This window comes from Phocoena phocoena, chromosome 1, assembly GCF_963924675.1.
Source record: "Phocoena phocoena chromosome 1, mPhoPho1.1, whole genome shotgun sequence".
NCBI lineage: Eukaryota > Metazoa > Chordata > Mammalia > Artiodactyla > Phocoenidae > Phocoena > Phocoena phocoena.
This window is the reverse complement of record NC_089219.1, coordinates 117,549,382-117,567,733: the sequence shown is the minus strand read 5'-3', so window position 1 is coordinate 117,567,733 and position 18,352 is coordinate 117,549,382. Positions and strand designations below refer to the sequence as shown.

The following is an 18,352-nucleotide window of genomic DNA, read 5'->3' as shown; positions in this document are numbered from 1 at the left end:
AAACAGTATTTCCATTTCCCTTTCAAAATTAAGGTTTCTTTTCAGTGTCACTTTTATTTTTCTAGTAGGTTTATCTGGTTTGCATGGAAGAGAAAGCATGAGTTCAATTTTTATAATTAACTTTTAAATCTTAGAGCTATTAATTTGCTAGCTCTGTTAGAAAATTCCTTGGACTCTCAAAAATAGCCCAGTGGCCTTCATTAGGATTTTCAAAAGACAAAGTTTACTACTTTTGATACCGAAAAAGCTTTATCAAAAAGTCCAGGATCTTGTTCAGCTCATCCAAAAGAATGTGGGCAAGGAACACGTAACACAAAGAAAAACACACAGAGCCTGAGTAGCAAGGAGAACAAAGAAGCAGTTTATTTAGGGCAGAAGCGAAAGTTTTACACACTCAGAAAAGAAGAGTGTGGGCGTCCTCCCAAGTGAGGCCAGCCCCGCAGAATTTTTGATCTCCTTTTTAATCTTATTTTTAGGTTTTTGAATGGGTGGGGGTCTTTTTGATTAACGGTGGAATAATCATTGAGGGGAGGGTTGAAGTGTGGCCTGGATGCACCAGGTTGCATCAGCTCCTGGTCCTGTGCACTTGTCTCCTGAAGCCACCGTACATGCACTCTAAGAGTTGTTTTCCCTTAAATTTTTCCATACTCGTCGAGGGAGCCCCACAGGTGGAAGCTCCTACAGGGTCATGAGGCAACCTGTGCATTTTTTTTGTGCATGCTCCTCGGTTTTCATGGTGAGAGTTTCCCATTCAGATGCTACAATGTTCCTGTTTTAGAAGTCATTCCTCCATGCATCATGGCCTCATTAAGTGCAAAACAAGGAAGTGTCTTTGCCTTCTCCTTAATGCGTATACATGAGGAGGCTGTCCTTGGGCTCGGCCCTGACTTTCCTGCCTCACTTTCTGCAATGCCTAGAAATTACAAGTGGAAGCCAGCATTCAAAATGATAGAATATTAAAATGGAAAGAACTAGACATACTCTAGCTCAATTACCTCACTTACAGATGAGGAAATAGAACTTTAGGAAAGAGAAGTGGCTTGACAGCTGGACTCTGTCAGACTGAAACCAAAACCTGGATTTCCTTCCACCTCAACCAGTATCTTTACCATAACACATCACCAACTTAAAATTCTGCAAGTTTGGGAGGAGTCTAAGTGTTTTCTGATGTGAGATAACAAGGTAGGGCATTTGCATATAACATCAAATTTCTGTAAAGCTCTTCCATGTCAATAGGCTATATTATTTCAGTGACCACTGCTAAAATACAGGCAGTGGTTTAAGGTTACACCACAAAATCGATTTCATTTCCTTGTAGTTTTCTTCCCTTGTGTCTGTCTCTTCCTATTTTTGGAGTTGTTCTCTCATCTTGACTGCTTTTATGTGTTTCTATATTCACATCTGTTTCCAGACCTCTGTGTGTGTGTCTTATTCTGTGTGCATTTTCCATCTATGTTTGAGATTCAGTGTCTGTGAACCTGGGTATCTTTCTTAGTATTTTTTACTTTCCGAGCGCCTTTGTCTTTCTCAGTTTTCCCCCATTTTTTTATGAAAAAGCCTACAGATGATACTAGCCCCTAGCTGTTTGATTCTTCCCAGGGGAGGCCCCAGATATAGTGGAGCAGCTATAAGCCATCCCTACCATGCCCTGTCTGAATTCCTGACCCATATAATCCATGAGAACAATAAAATAGTTAATTTACACCATAATGATTATTATTTTAAATTTTGGGATGGTTTGTTACACAGCAGTTGATAGCTGGAATTCTCGTCCTGGGCTACGCCAAAGACGACCAGGCCAGCCTGCCTCATACACTCCCTCTCCTGACTCTGTGTCTTGGATGACTTCACTGAACTTCTACCTGCCTTCATTCTAGTATTTCCGCAATCCAATTGCACCGCTTTGGAGGTTCTACAGGTGGCATAATCTACCTGCATTCCTGCTCAGGACTGCTCTCGGCAAGCTAGTCAGACAGTCGTTGGCCTGAAAACTACTGAAGAAAAGTTACCAACACTGAGGATTGGCCTAGCTACAAATCCATAAACTTCAACCTCTGCTGGGCCCGTGGCATTGCTTGGCAATCCTTTTACATGTAAACTGTCAGCTCCTCCTATTCACTGTAATGGTCATTCTAAACCTTCTCTGGTATCCTTAAGCCCCCTACTATCATCACCTTCACCCCCTCTTTCTCAACAGATGACCGACTCCTTACCCAAGAAAATCAAGGCTAGCAGATACAAACTACTTTAACGTTGTTATTCAATATCTGAAAATAGATTTGCATGTGCATCTTTCTCACCTTCTGCTTTTAGCTCAGAGAGAGAGGTGTTCCATACCCAGTTCAGAGCCAACTCTCCACCCATGTTCTATTCTCATGTCTTTAGGATCTGCACTTGTTTCATCAGGTATTCCTTCCTTATCACGCATCCAACTGCTCCCACTCTGCTGACTTCTTCCCAAAGACCCGTAAACAAGTTCAAATCTTTACTTAAAACAAAACGAAATCTCCCCTTTTTTCCTTGACCCCCCTCTAGTTACCATCTTCTTCTTTTTTTTCAATTTATTTATTTTTGGCTGTGTTGGGTTTTCATTGCTGCACGCAGGCTTTCTCTAGTTGCGGCGAGCAGGGCTACTCTTCATTGCGGTGTGCAGGCTTCTCATTGCGGTGGCTTCTCTTGTAGCTGAGCACAGGCTGTAGGCACGCAGGCTTCAGTAGTTGTGGCGCATGGGCTTAATTGCTCCGCGGAATGTGAGATCTTCGTGGACCAGGGCTCGAACCTGGGCCCCCTGCATTGGCAGGTGGATTCTTAGCCACTGTGCCAACAGGGAAGTTCATAAGTACCATCTTCTTATTCTCCTTTCTTACTGTATCACTCAGGGCTCTTGATAATAAGCAACTGTATCAGATTCTGGATATATTCAGTTTAAAGAAAGGAATTTATCGTGGTGGGGGAAGCTGGAGGTAGACCAGCTTATCCCACTGTTGTGGTGAATGGGACCCAACCATCTCCCTCTCTTCTAAGTGAATCTTGCTTATGAGTGAATAAGTCTCAACTATTCAGAATTCAACATCCCAGAAAAGACAAACTGGCCAAGCCTAGATCACATGCCTGCTCTTTGGCTTTCTGTATTAGTCAACTCAGGCTGCCATAACAAAGTACCACAGACTGGGGAGCTTAAACCACAGAAATTTATTTTCCCACAGTTCTGGGTGCTAGAAATCAGAGATCAAGGTGTTGTCAGGGTTTTATTTTCCTGTGGCCTCTCTCCTTGGCTTATAGATAACCATCTTTTTAAAAAATATTTATTTATTTATTTTTTGGCTTCATTGGGTCTTAGTTGCGGCACACAAGATCTTTCGCTGCAGCGCACGGGCTCCAGAGCACATGGGCTCTGTAGTTGCGGCACTCAGGCTCTCTAGTTGTGGCACGCTGGCTTAGTTGCCCTGCAGCATGTGGGATCTTAGTTCCCTGACCAAGGATTGAACCGGTGTCCCTTGCATTGCAAGATGGATTCTTAACCAGTGGACCACCAGGGAATTCCTGATAGCCATCTTCTTTTTTTTTTTTGGCTGCATTGGGTCTTCGTTGCTGCACATGGGCTTTCTCTAGTTGCAGCAAGCAGGGGCTACTCTTTGTTGCAGTACACGGGCTTCTTATTGTGGTGGTTTCTCTTGTTGCAGAGCACAGGCTCTAAGCACATGGGTTTCAGTAGTTGTGGCACATGGGTTCAGTAGTTGTGGTGCATGGGCTCAGTTGCTCCGAGGCATGTGGGATCTTCCCCGACCAGGGCCCGAACCCGTGTCCCCTGCATTGGCAGGCGGATTTTTAACCACTGCACCACCAGGGAAGTCCACAATAGCCATCTTCTTGTGTCTTCACATGGTCTTCCTTCTGTGCATGTCTGTGTCCTAATCTCCTCTTGTTATAACTGTACCAGTCATACTGGGTTAGGGTCCACCATAATGACCTCATTTTAACTTTAAAGTCCCTATCTCAAAATATGGCCTCATTCTGAGGTACTGGGGATTAGGACTTCAACATATAAATTTAGGGGAGACACAATTTAGCCCATAACACGGGCCCAAGGTGACGGAAGGGGAGATCTGACTCCTTTGGCTTCTGTAGTAAGAAGCAATTACCACTTTCTATGGACGACTCACAGTGGGGGTTTCCCCCAGGGATACTGAGGTGCTGATAAGAAGGGGGAAAGGAGTGGATCCCCTCTGTTATGCTTTCTCTGTTATGAAAGCATAACAGAGATTCTTAAAAGGAGTAGTAACTCATTAAAACGCTATTTCATTTCTACTCAGTCTTCAACCAAAAGTTATCAAGTTCCTAGCCCCCAACCCCAGCCCCTGACATTGCTCAGGCAAAAGTCATGAATTGTTCCCAGATCGCCACATCGAAAGAACTCTTTCTTGAACTTTTCTACAGCATTTTATACTGTTAACTTCTCCCTCCTTGAAGATCCATCCTCCCTGGGCTGTCCTGTTCTCCTCACTTCTTTAGCCTCTCTTACCCAATCTCCTTTGTCAGCTATTCTTCCTTTACACACCCTGTTAAAGTTGCTGAGTGTCAAGTTTCTGTCATTGGTCCTCTCCTCTCCCCCTCCCCATCTCTCCCCTCATTTCCCCATCCTTTCCCTCACTGTTCCCCTTTTTTCTCACTCAATACTCTTATAATCAGAGAGATGATATTTATACTTCATCTTAACCTAGGATCTTTGGATGGGCTTCACAGGCAGCTTCTTAGATTATAGGGAAAATGATGTGTATGTGTGCGTTTTTTTCTTGGGAGAGGGCCTAAAGCTTTTATCAAAAGTTTAAAACAGGGCTTCCCTGGTGGCGCTGTGGTGGAGAGTCCGCCTGCCGATGCGGGGGACACGGGTTCGTGCCCCGGTCCGGGAAGATCCCACATGCCGCGGAGCGGCTGGGCCCGTGAGCCATGGCCGCTGGGCCTGTACATCCGGAGCCTGTGCTCCGCAACGGGAGAGGCCACAACAGTGAGAGGCCCACGTACCACAAAAAAGTTTAAAACATCAACCATGTCGGTGCCTCCTAAATCTTCTTCTGTCCAGACCCTTCTGAGTTCCAGAGCCATAAGTCCAACTGCCTACTTGGCATCTCCACCTAAAATCACCACCAACCTCCAACTCAGTGTCAAAAGCTGAGATCATTACCTCCCTCTCCCAAAGGCTGCTCCTCTTCCTCTATTTCTTATGTCCAGGAAATGTGTCACCATCCTCCTGATCACCCAAATCAGAAAATTGAGCATCACTTAGTCCCTCCTTCTCCATCATTCCTCATTGCCAATCACTCAGCCAAATCCCGTCCGTTCTACTTTCTTAACATCTCTCCTGGATGCTTCCATTGCATTTTCACTTTTTTATCAGAGAATCTCCTATCTTTCAGCTAAACTGTTAAAATAACTTCCCAAATTTTCCCTCCACCTTCAATCTTTCTCCCCTCCAACCTGTTTCTTGGACTGTGTCATTCCCCAGCTTAAAACCTTGATGATCAGTTTTACATTTTGTAAAAACTACTGTGATAGCAGTTCCAGAACGTACAAGTTGTTCACCGTGACATACAAAGTCCTTTATGATCACCCAATAAATATTAATTGAGTGACTAGTCTATTCCAGGCAGATTCCCTACCCTCAAAGAACTTATAGTCCACAAATGTGATGAGGACTACAAAGGAGAAGCACAAGCTCCTGAAGGAGTACAGGGGATGGGAGTGTCACAATGTAAGTCAGAAAAAGAGAGAAGGCCTCAACCTCCTGTGTTGCACTTCTAATAGTCATCAACCGGTATGGTTCCAGATGTGGAACCAACAACTCTATATGCATCATTTCATTGAAACCTCACAACAACTCCTTGGGGTTAGTACCATTTTTGTTAGCCCAAGTTTAGAGATATGGAAACTGAGACCTCAACAGGTTAAATAAACAGTGGAGTTGTAATTCCATCCCACACTCACCTGAAACACAGTCCTCATAACCCTTTAAGAGCCTGTGCTTCTCCTCTGTCGTACTCACGGATCCTGTGGAGCTATACCCAGCTCTGTAAACATGCCAGCCTATTTCACTCCAAGTCTCTGCTGATGTGGTTCCTTTTGCCTGAAACGACTATTTCCCTCAAAAGCCTTCCTGCTGAACACATAATTATCTTCTGTGATCCAATTAAAGTGTTCTGTCTTCCACGTGGACTCCTCCCCCAGACAGAATTAGCCACTGGCTTCTTCGTGCATACACAGAATGTCAGAAGTACTCGCATAATCCCTAAAGCACTTCAGATGCTCGTCTGGTAGTCTCCCCTTAAGAAGCTATAAATCCCGGGGAATGATAACTGATGAACTCTGTAATCTCAGAACCTTATGCCGTGGCTGTCATTTCAACATTAAGGAAGAGAAGAAGGGAGGGAGTAAAGAAAAGGATGAGGGAGAAAAGAAAAAGCAAGCGTGGAGACAAACACTCCAGCCTAAAATAGGCCAAGACCATCTGTCTTTCTTTTAAAAATTTGCATTTTACTTATCACTGTAAAATTAACGCATACCACCCCAACACACTCAGCTGGAGGATTGTTCAGGAAAACCTGCAGAACGTTTCCCATTCTTCTGCTGTCCTCCTGTGCTCTCCCTCCTCTCCTTCCTGTCTAGCCCACCCTCTCGGCAGCTGACAATTCCTCCCTCCATTTGAAGGCCACAGACAGGAAACGAATCAACAAGAAAATAAAACCTCAAAGAAGGAAAACTGAAGTGAATGCCTTGCACCACATCACGTTGCAGAAAGCCACTTCAGTAACAATGAACAACAGAGAGCTCTGAGGGGTAGCCACCTTTCACCTCAGAAATCACAGAAAGCCCTGAAGGTACTCCTCCTGTCTTAGGTTTCCCAGATAAGCATCTGAAGTACTATATGACGGAGGCTGAAGATTTCAGATACTAGTCTGGATTTTAGAAGGTGTAAACAAATCACTTAAGAAGGAGCACAAAAATGTCCATCTTAGTCAGACGTCTAATCCAAGGGCCTGTGGGGGAGGGTTGCTGCAGGAACGTGTTGGGGGAGGACGGGAATGGTGGAGGATCAATTATAACTCCTCTCAGGAGCAAAACAAAACAGAAATCAAAACCTGTGAAGTCGCTTTTGTTTGCCTCTGGAGTGGAAAGGGGCATGAGTCCGAAGCAGTGGTCAGCAGGCACTTGTGCCAGGCCCTGTCTCCACTCTACCCCTGCCAAACGTCGCTGGCTCATTTCTGTCTGCTGCTGACCTCCTGGGCTTTTCCTAGGCTTTTCCAAGTGAGACCTGCCCCAGATGTCCAGGAATCTGCTGGGCGCATGATATGGCCAAGCAGAGCCATTTGATCTTCTGTCTGAGATCTGGACTGATTTGAGAGCAAACAAAGTAGGGGTGAGGATGGGGGAGGGTATGGGTCTGTATGTGTTGGCAGGAGAGATGTTGAGAAAAGAGGAGAAGAGGTTAGCAACCTTACCACTTCCTAACCACCGCGCCTACACTTTTTCTGGAAAGAAGCCCTGGAACTCAGGCTGCTAGGCTCACAGACCAGCTGTGGCCCATTGGGTCCCTGAGGGGCCCAAGGTAACCTGAACTACCGTGGCCCAGCACAGCCCTCATAACACTGGGGTGAAGGTAGAATGCTCTGGTCCTCGCTTCACCCTGCCCCCTTCCCCCCCCACCCCGTTTCCACCTTTTCTGTGTTCCTTCCAACCTTTCAGTGGTAACTCCTCCTCCCAGAGCCCATTTCTCTCCCACTGCCTGTGTTTCTTTTACTAGAGGATGCAAAGCTCATGATCGAATTCACACGGAGGAGTTAGTAAGAGATCCCAGAGGCATATGCATTTCCAATTTTAAAAGAAAATGCTGGTAGAGATAATATTGGGGTGAGGGATACTTCTAATGATCTGATGATTTAAATGACTGCTTTCTGTAGGCAGGCCCTGGCTGGGTGGAGATGGGTCTGGGCCAAGCAGGAGAGTGAGAAGTTTTGAGGTAGAACAAGAGACCCCCCGAGGGAATGTCCTCCTTATTGAGTCTCATTCCCAGGGTCCTGTTGTCCTGTTCGTGTCACCGGGTGGATCCCAGCCAGAGAGGTGGGGTTTCATTTGTCAGCGTTCAGATTCAGGAATCAAATGACGTTTCCAGAAAAGGAAACTGATGAGTAATAAGCTTAAGGGGTGGGGAGAAGGGCTGTTTATTTCCTCTCTTCAAGTCAACTAGGTCCCCTTAGGGCTCTGATATCTGTGGTGACTTGTCTACTCCAATGCACAACATGTGGCAACTGCTACCACCAACGGCTCTGCTGCTTCTAGGTAAGTCAGAATCACCCTGCCTGGGAGTTGAGCTCAAGATGCCCTGGGTTCAGCAGACATCCTTTTTCAGGCAAGGGATGAGACCCCTACCAAGGGATAGGACCCCTTACCATGTCTATAGATCTAGATTTAGCTTCTAGGACAAAGCTTCAAGCGTTAGAGATGTGGAGAATTGCTGGCCCTGATTTGGGCATAATCAGGAGGTGAAGGGGGACGTGAGATCTCCATTACTTCACCCCTCTGGGTCTCAGTTTGTCTATCTATAAACTGAAGAGTATGGACTAGATGGTCCTGAAGGTCTGTCTCTTCCATTCTCACATTCCAGTGCTCCTCTCTAAGTCTTTTAATTTCCTCCCTTTCCAGGGGACTTGGGGTGAGGTTGTTTTTATGGTTTGATTCAGGGATATTCGATCTGTACCCTTAATCTGGGAGTTCGAACGGGGACCACAGAGTGAGGGAATGGTGTTGAAAACAGGGGCTTGGGTGGACAAGGGAGTAGGAGGCACAGACATTGGAGACCAGAGGACAGGCAATGGGAGAGCTATCCACTATATTTATCTTGATTCTTGGGAACACAGGCCTCCCAGGGCAGAGGTGGGCAGGGGAGTTTAAACTCACTCCACACTCCAGTCACCCTGATCTCTGCTGCTGCTCAATATCTGTTTCACTCTTTTTTCTTACAGTTTCAGCTGGCACGCAAGCTGGTGAGTTTGCTTCGTGGTCTTGGATGGGTCAAGTGAGGAATGTAAATGTGCAATAGCCACAGGGTATTAGGAAATGTGCATAGGAAATTGCTGATGTGGGGCTGACGGGGTAATTCCCCCAACACAGTAGGGCTTGGCCCTATGCTTCTCTGGCCAGTTTTGCTCAAGACAAAGAGAGACCAAGAAGGAGGCCAGGGCTTCCCTGGTGGCGCAGTGGTTGAGAGTCCGCCTGCTGATGCAGGGGACACGGGTTCGTGCCCCGGTCCGGGAAGATCCCACATGCCGCGGAGCGTCTAGGCCTGTGAGCCATGGCCGCTGAGCCTGCGCGTCCGGAGCCTGTGCTCCGCAACGGGAGAGGCCACAACAGTGAGAGGCAAAAAGAAGGAGGCCAAACCTCTCCAAGCCAATATGCTCAGACTGAGTGCTATGCCAAGGCTGAGTTGCCAACTCTCGGTTCGCAATGGGTTTTGAGCCTCCCTGGGAATGCCAGTGTAGGGCTGGCTCATTTCCTGCCCTTATCTACATTCTCTTGACTCCTCAGCAGATCTCCCAAAGGCTGTGGTGCTCCTAGACCCTCAATGGGACCGGGTGCTCAAGGATGACCACGTGACTCTAAAGTGCCAGGGGGACTACCCTCTTGGAGACAATTCCACACAGTGGTGGCACAATGGGACTCTCATCCCAAACCAGGCCTCCAGCTACTTCATCACAGATGCCAAAGTTGAGGATAGTGGAGACTACAAGTGTCAGACAGGCCTCTCCACACTCAGCGACCCGGTGAAGCTAAAAGTCTACGTGGGTGAGTAGGTGAAGGGGAAAAGGGAAATCACCAATAAATGGTAAAAAAAAAAGAGGCCCTGAAAGACTTGAGAAGCACCGGAAGATGATGTTCCTGGGGCTTAAAACTAAGATGAGATGATCTGTAGTCCTACTGAATTATATCAGATTGTAGTCCTAGCTATAAGTAGGCCTTAGGTAAAAAGTCAAAGCCTGGCATATACTACAGGGCTGCTGCACTTCACAATTCCAGGAATGAGCATTCACATAGAATACATACAGCATGCATGGTGTCATCTGAAGGTCAGGGTGTGACACTGATGCTCAATAATAGTTATTGAATAAATTAATGAATCCATTTTAGGACCTCAATCTCCTCACTCTCAGACACACAATGCCCTAAGCTACGCCACAAGCCATCCCTAATTCACCATAATCTCTCTCTCCCTCTTCCCATCAATGCCACACTCAAAATATACACTTCAGCATAAATTTGGCCGTGTGATATCTCTCCTAATAGAGATATATGTACACGTTCAGCCTGCATGTTCATCATGGAATCAGTCTTTGTGTATTAACAGAATCCACTCATTAGATGCAAGTAGAAGAAGTATTTCGGAGGCAGAGATCTCTCCTGGTGTCCCTGAAATCACACCAAATAGCCCGGTACCTGCAGCGTCACCTTGTTAAGCCAGACTCTATTTTCATGGCTGCCCCATCTGTATATTGTATGTGAGTGGAACAAGTCTGGAGGGGAAGGAGGGCCTAATGAAGGTGGACCTGCAACAGAATTCCATGGAATCTGAAGCTGATTTTCTTGGCTTCTTTGCCTGACTGTGTCATTTAGCTGACAATGTTCTCAGTCTACAGAGCTACAAAGAGGAATGTCTATTATCTAGCTGGGTGAGAGATCGATGGCCACCTATGATCAAATAAAATGGGGAATTACCAACAGGAAGCAATAGACAAATCATATCTGGTAGTTATTAGCTTGTCTTAAACTTGGCTCTAGAAACTGACTTTAGAAGTCTAATCAGTGAGAACTGTTTTAAACTGTGACCAAGAGCATTACTTCAGCAGGCAAACTCCTAATCATTCTTTAGGACCCATTTCACTTATCTCCTTCTCTGAGAAGCTTTCCTGACTTTCTTTGGGCAGAATTTCTTTGCTCCATTCTCTTTGGTCCTTCAGTCCTTTGTTCTTAGCCTGTTATAGCACTTATCACACTGTATTGTAATTATTTCTATGTCTAGATCACAGATTCTTTGATGTGTCTTAGTCATCTGGGTATCCCCAGTCTGCACAACATAGTAAGTGCTCAATAAAATATTAGTGTAACGAATGTACATATGGACATTCACTGAGTCCCTGACAGCCAGAATGGAACAAGAATGTTCCCCCCAAAGAAACCAGACCATATATATATATATATATATGATTACATAATATTTAAGTCCATGTTTTTTCTTTTTTTCTGAGCATACATATGTTTTGTATTCTGTCTTTTTAACTTAACATTGTCTGATAAATGTTTTCTCATGTCATTTTTTAATTTTTATGCAATATCATTTTTAATTATTCAGGACAACTTCCTGACCACAATTTCAAGTTCTCTCTGTGGGTGTGGAGCCTGGTTACTTGGCAAGGCAGTTGTGAAAACAAGTATCTTGGTGACATAACATTCTCTCTCAGAGGCTGTGCTCAGTAATGAAGATGGCCTTGCTGAGACGCTATGGCCCTTCAGAAACCACCAATTACCAGCACTACCACACATGCTTTTTTTTTTCCCCTCCCTGACTTTTTTTTTTTAAGATTTAATTTAATTTTTTTCTTTTTTGGCTTCACGCAGGCTTTCTCTAGTTGTGGCAAGCGGAGGCTACTCTTTGTTGCGGTGCACGGACTTCTCATTGCAGTGGCTTCTCTTGTTGCAGAGCACAGGCTCTAGGCAAACGGGCTTCAGTAGTTGTGGCTTGCGGGCTCTAGAGCGCAGGCTCAGTAGTTGTGGTACACGGGGTTAGTTGCTCCGTGGCATGTGGGGTCTTTCCGGACCAGGGATCAAACCCATGTCCCCTGCATTGGCAGGCGGATTGTTAACCACTGCGCCACCCGGGAAGTCCCCCCTCCCTGACTTTTATATTGAGGTCTCCTTCATGATTTCTGCAGCCACTCCTGTGGCCACTCAGTAACCTTCTTCCTGACTGTCTGCAAGAGTCTTCCAATATTCCTACAGCTGTCCATTCCTTCTGAAGTCTACCTTTCCTTTAATTGGGCAAATCATCATTTTCTAATACAATTTTTACTCTTTGATCTAGAACTTACAATGGCTCCTTATTACCTGCCATGGCAAATCCAAGTGTAGCCATTAAGGACACTGCAAATTGCTTCTCACCTGCCTCATCACTTACACCCTATGCTCTAACCTTATGTTTTGACCACGTGTGTGTCTCTCCCTCTCCACCATTAGACAAAAGTTCTTGGTGTGACCTGAGCTCTCTTGCAGGGCCCAGTTGGCTTTTTCCCAAAGAAAGCTATGTTAGGATGGCTCCCAGTCTGGCTTTCCATCATCCCCCAGGATCTGGGTGGTGAGCATCCCCTTCACAAAAGCTTTGCACTGAATGCTGAGGCCCCCTGGGCCTGTGTTCTCTTTGTGTCTTTCAGGCTGGCTGTTGCTCCAGGCCCCTCGGTGGGTGGTCCAGGAGGGGGAGCCCATTAAGCTGAAGTGTCACAGTTGGAAGAATACTACTGTACGAAAGGTTCAATTTTTCCAGAATGGCCAAGGCAAGCAGTTTTCTTATCAGAATTCTGACTTCTTCATTCCAGAAGCAAAACTTGAACACAGTGGCTCCTACTTCTGCAGGGGGATTATCGGGAGTAAAAACGAGTCTTCAGAGGCTATGAACATCACTGTTCAAGGTAAGAGATGTGCAGAGCGCATCTAAAGGGCCCAGAGCACCATGTGTGGGGACTCTGCCTTCACACTGGGAAGATGAGTTGGGAGGAGATTGCTGACCATTCCACAGACGTCTTTACAAGGGTCATTCTTATACAATATCATTTTTAATTATTCAGGACAACTTCCTGACCACAATTTCAAGTTCTCTCTGTGGGTGTGGAGCCTGGTTACTTGGCAAGGCAGTTGTGAAAACAAGTATCTTGGTGCGGAAGTCACATTTCCTCCCCCATAAATATGCCTGTCCTTACCTCATTCTAACTATATCCATAATGTTATCTGTCTCTATCATGCTGGCCCATCATGACCTGTTCTCCTTTCCCCTCCAAGCCTCAAGTCATAGCCAAAAGCGAAGTTGGCAGTAGTGCCTCACTTTCTCACAGAAAGACCCATAACCTGTGTTCTGGCTCTGCTGCTAATTAACCACGTAACTGTGGCCAGTTAGACTCTCTGAACCTCAGTTTCCACTTCTGTAACAAAGACATGCTGACCTTTATTGGGCATCTTTCAATGTGCTGGACACTGTGCTGAGTGCTTCTTTACATGCAACTAGTCTGATGATCATAGTAACCCCTCACAACAACATTAAGAGATCGGTAATATTGACTCTACAGATGAAGTAACTGAGGTGGAAAAAAGGGCGGGGGTGTAATTAATGTGTCTCCAAGGGCACACCAAAGATTCAAAGCCTGTATACTGATCCACCAGATAAAATGAAAGGATTGGACAGGCGCCAGTGTCCTATGACAGAATTTTGAATTCCACTAAGTCACTTAGAAAACATCTCCAGTCTCTGTAGTACCATCCTCCAGGGTCAGAGATCCCCTGCCACCGTGCTCCTGGACTTCCTAATTTCACAAAACTTCCACTTGTAATCAGACTAAGACGTTTGTTATAAGCAATTTACATGTAGTAAGACAGCAAGATAGCCACACATCTTCTGAGATTTTAACAAAACAATGCCATAATTTGTGTAAAAAATAACTTCATCACAATTTAAATTGAAAATAAATACTCTCAAATAGAGAATGAGAAAGCAAATAATAAAGAAAATGGGGGCAAAATGCCAAAAATTAGTAAATCTAGGTAAAGAATATATGAGAGTTATTTATATTTTACTGGTAACCTTTTTTTTAAGTTTGAAATTAAATCAAAATTAAGAGTTAAAAAAATTAAGACTAAAAATCCACTCTAATGTTACCAGTTTATAGACTACAGTGAGGAATGACTTTAAAATAACAATATTAAGGGCTAAGAGGTTGAGAACAAGCAAATTCTACCTCTTTCCACTTTGGGTTATTAGTTACTGAGCCGTGATAAAGAAATATTATCAATTTTCTGACGGTAAGTAGCAGATTTCAATGGTTCACTTTTTTTTTTTTTTTAGATTTCCTTTAGTGGGGTAAAAACAATGAGTATTATTTTGAGACACAAGAGAAAGTTACTGAATTAAGAAATAGTGTTCTCACACCAACTTAAACTTTGACTACTTTCAGAATTTCACACAAAACCCAGCTACAACCTACCTTGCTCCACGCTATGTCACATAACCTCCATCAAACATGAAAACACTTTTGCTCAGGTAGCATTAAGATCCAGACTCAGTGGGAGGAAGCTATGGCTTTCCGCCAGACCCCCCATATTCCTTAGAATCTGTCTCTTAGCAGGTGTCAGAAAGACTTTCCACTGATGACCTCACTGTTTATTCCAAATTTCTGCCTTAACAAATGTCATTTTATTCTCATCCCTCTGCTTCTCCCTTTAGGTCAAGAAAATCCACCAACCAGCTCATCATTCTTTCCACCTTGGCACCAAATCACTTTCTTCCTGGTGATGGGACTCCTGTTTGCAGTGGACACGGGGCTGTATTTTTCTGTGAAGAGAGCCCTTCGAAACTCAAAGGAGGACTGGAGGAATGGCAAAGTCACATGGACTCAGGGCCCTCAGGGCAAATGAGGGTAATAAAAGCAGCATCCCCATCCCATGGGGGTGATAAAAGAAGCATCTCTGAACCTCTTTCTAAATTCACAGCCCCACCATGCCCAACAGGCATCTCTGGGAGCAGCAGGAAAATTACACCTCAGACTCTAGGCTGAGGGTCTTTCACCCAACTCTGTTTTCTCTTGGTCTCCTATGGAAAGGAAAGGACTGTGATCTTCAAGTGCCAACAGTGAAGCCGCAGTGAGCAGCTGCATTACCAGGAATAGAAGTCTCAGAGCGACATGGATGCTTTCTCTATTCTAACCATTCCGTCCCAGCAAAGCAACAATACAAACTCTTGATGATTACCCTTGATGTATGAATATTGTCCTTAAATAAATGGATATGTAAATAAGAGAATTCATGGTTGAGAACCAGCTGGATAGTAGTCTGCATCTGTTGCTTCAGGGCTGGCTGCCTTCAAGGCACCCTAAAACTCCTTCTAGACAGACTGTGGGTATGTCTGGGGGGTCTAAGGGAGACAGCAGAACCAATGAAGGGGGTGGCTAAGAAAGAGCAGGGTAGTCCAGGAAAGACCAGAGAAGACCACCTAGAATACGAGCCGTGGTAGATAGAGGTAAAAGAAAATCACAGAGGTGATGTAGAATAGAGTTTTTCATGGGAGCCCATGTCAGAATTGGGATGGTCTGCAAGTATACAGTGATCAACCCTCTTAATGTCATGAGTAGGAAATGGTCCAGGAAGGGGTGTAGGGGTTGGAGGATGTAGAAAAGAAAGCACAGAATAAGGCCATTGGAAGGAGAGCAACATTGTTGTCCCGGATTAAGCTCAGTGAACAGAGATACCTCCGCATCCAAACAGAGAAAGCATGAGAAGAAGTCAACCACAACTGCACAGGAAAGAATGGGTAGGAGGTGAGAATGCTTTTACTGGGCACAATAGTGAGAATTAGAGAGCAGTGGCAGGGACTATAAAACCAGCTTTTCCATTTTAGTTTCTAATTCAGATATAGCTTTGATCACATCATCCTTTAAACAAATGTTGGATAACCAATATTAAATGTACTGAACTCTACTGAGTTAAATTATGAAACTTGGAAATCCCTCAGCATGTCGGTAACAATGGAGTAGAGGTGGAGAAGGCAATCACTGCCTATCACAGTGATAAGCTATCTCTCTTTGTGTTTCAGAAGTTTTAAATAGAACCATTTCTTGATTTCGGTAAGTTATTTTACAAGATCCTGCTTCTACTGTCAGGCAGAAGATGGAAAAGCCATGGTAATAAAACAAGAATGAAAAAAATCCTTTTTTCCTCCCATTGTCCAAAATTCTATCAGTGAAACAGAGCAGGACCCTATGGTCCTTGTCCCCCATGTCCTCTGCCTGCCTTTTGTCTGTGGAAAACCTTTAGCCAAAGAATAAGTTTAATCAGAGAAGTGAGAAAATGCAGAAACAAAGGAAAACAGTCAAAGGAGACCAAATTATAATAGTTTAGTCATTAAGCATAGTCAAGGACCTTTAGTTCCTTCTCAAAGGCTATAGATAATATTCTGAGCCATTTCCTGTGAGTTGTCTTAAAGTTACTGAAACCCGACCCGGTGGAAAGAGTTAACTACATGATGTCCAGATTGTAGCCATGACAAAATTCCACAATTTTGGAATTGTGGAATTCCAAGAACTGGAACGGCCACAAGAATTGGAACTGCCACAATTCCAAGAATTGGCCTCAAGGAAATGGGAACAAACCGACCCTCAAACTGAAGACGAACTGTGCTTGAAACAATCAAGATGACGCTGCTTAGACCACCCGTGACCAATTTCAAGATGACTGTCAGAGCTGACTGTGCTGTTTCTGCATGTAGCCCCCTCCCGCAGCCTATAAAATCTCTTGCCCACTGATTGTCAGTGAGGGGAGTCGGCCTTTGGACAGGGTCCACCCCTCCCCCCAGGTTGCTGACATCCAAAATAAAGCAAACTTTCTTTCCCACCAGCCTTGCCTCTTTACTAGCTTCTGAGCGGCGAGCAGCCCGACCCCACTTTCGGTTACATAGGGATTAGTTTGGGTTGTTGAGGAACCCCTCTCGCCTCAGCAACCATCTCACCACAATTCATATGAAGTAGTCAGCTTGCTAATTCACCAAATCTTGTTGGGACAACGGGGCAAAGGGAAAATTTCATAGGTGGTATTGGATAGGAGGATGAATGAGAATTAGAGGTAGTTTTAGAGCATGGTGCAGGAAAGAGCTAGGAAGGAGGTGGGGTCTGGGCAGAGGTATCTGGCCAGCCCAATTGTGTCAATTATGAGCTTTATGCCAAGACAATTCAAGCTTGGTATAGGAATATTAGATGAGATTCAGACATCAGACAAGGGCATTTGGAAATGCTGAACATTCAGCTCACATTTATTTAGTATTTACAATGTGCCAAGCTTGAGTATAGGTACTGAAGATACCGAGATGAACGACCCAGGGTCATTCCCTGGAGGAACTTTCATTCTTAGTGAGAGAAAAAAAGAAAAAAAACACGTAAATAAAGAGAGAATGGGCCTTCCCTGGTGGCGCAGTGGTTGAGAGTACGCCTGCCGATGCAGGGGACATGGGTTCGTGCCCCGATCTGGGAAGATCCCACATGCCGCGGAGCGGCTGGGCCTGTGAGCCATGGCCGCTGAGCCTGCGTGTCTGGAGTCTGTGCTCTGCAACGGGAGAGGCCACAACAGTGAGAGGCCCCGCGTACTGCAAAAAAAAAAAAAAAGAGAGAGAGAGAGAATGAAGAAAGGGCTGCAGAAAAGAGGCTTAATTTTTGGTGTTGTGGTGATGGATGACTAGGAGTTTGCCAGGCAAAAAGGAGAAGCACTGAAGGCCCATATGGGCAAAGATTCAAAAGCCAGAACAGGGGGTCAAGAAAGTAGTTTGATTCTGTTCAAGTCTAAAGAGTCAGTGAAGGAGAGGAGAGAGTTCAGGGGCCAGATTATGAAAGGCACTGCCTTCCAAGCTATGGATGTTGTAGTCTACCCTGCAGGCCATTGAGGGATTTTAAACAGGTCTTTTCTAAAGAAAGCCTCTCTGGCAGCTATCTGGAGGCTGGAAAGGAAAGGACAGCTGAAGACAGGAAACTGCCTAGGCGGCTAGGTAGTTATTGCAGTAACCAAAGGGATAAGTATTGAGGAAGTAAATGTCAGCAGGCTGAAGAGGAAGATGGTTACTCAAATATTAAGAAGGTAGGTTCTCCAAAAATTGGAAACCAGCAGGACGTAGCATGACTAAGGGCCCAGGGTCTGGAAACGTCCGTTTCAAGAGTTAGGAAATACAAGTACAAAGGCAAGGCAGGCAGATGTTGGGTAAAAGATTTCAGTTTGGGATTACAAATACTCACTTCCTCTGGCTGGTAAGTATTTTTAAAGCATCAGTTTCATGATGCAATTTTAGTAGAACCTTACTTGAGCAAGTAAAAGTTGTATTGCTAGTTGCAACCTTAATCACGTAGACTCGAAACTTTTAGCAGAACACGTGGTAGGCTGGATGGAACCCAAGTGGGGTGACACTGACAAGTCCCGGGATTCAAAACAGCTGAGGTTTCATCTCTGGGTGGGCTCGAACCACCAACCTCTCACTTAACAGCTGAACACACTAACCCATTGTGCCACAGAGACA

General features: G+C 44.9%; 1 protein-coding gene across 1 annotated transcript; it reads left to right on the top strand.

Moving 5' to 3' along the window:
* Positions 1-8,291: 8,291 nt before the first annotated feature.
* LOC136124272 (low affinity immunoglobulin gamma Fc region receptor III-A-like) lies at positions 8,292-14,718 on the top strand. The gene is given in 5 exon segments (XM_065878829.1): positions 8,292-8,331; positions 9,015-9,035; positions 9,577-9,834; positions 12,471-12,768; positions 14,550-14,718. Coding segments are annotated over 5 exon segments (786 nt in total).
* Positions 14,719-18,352: the final 3,634 nt, after the last annotated feature.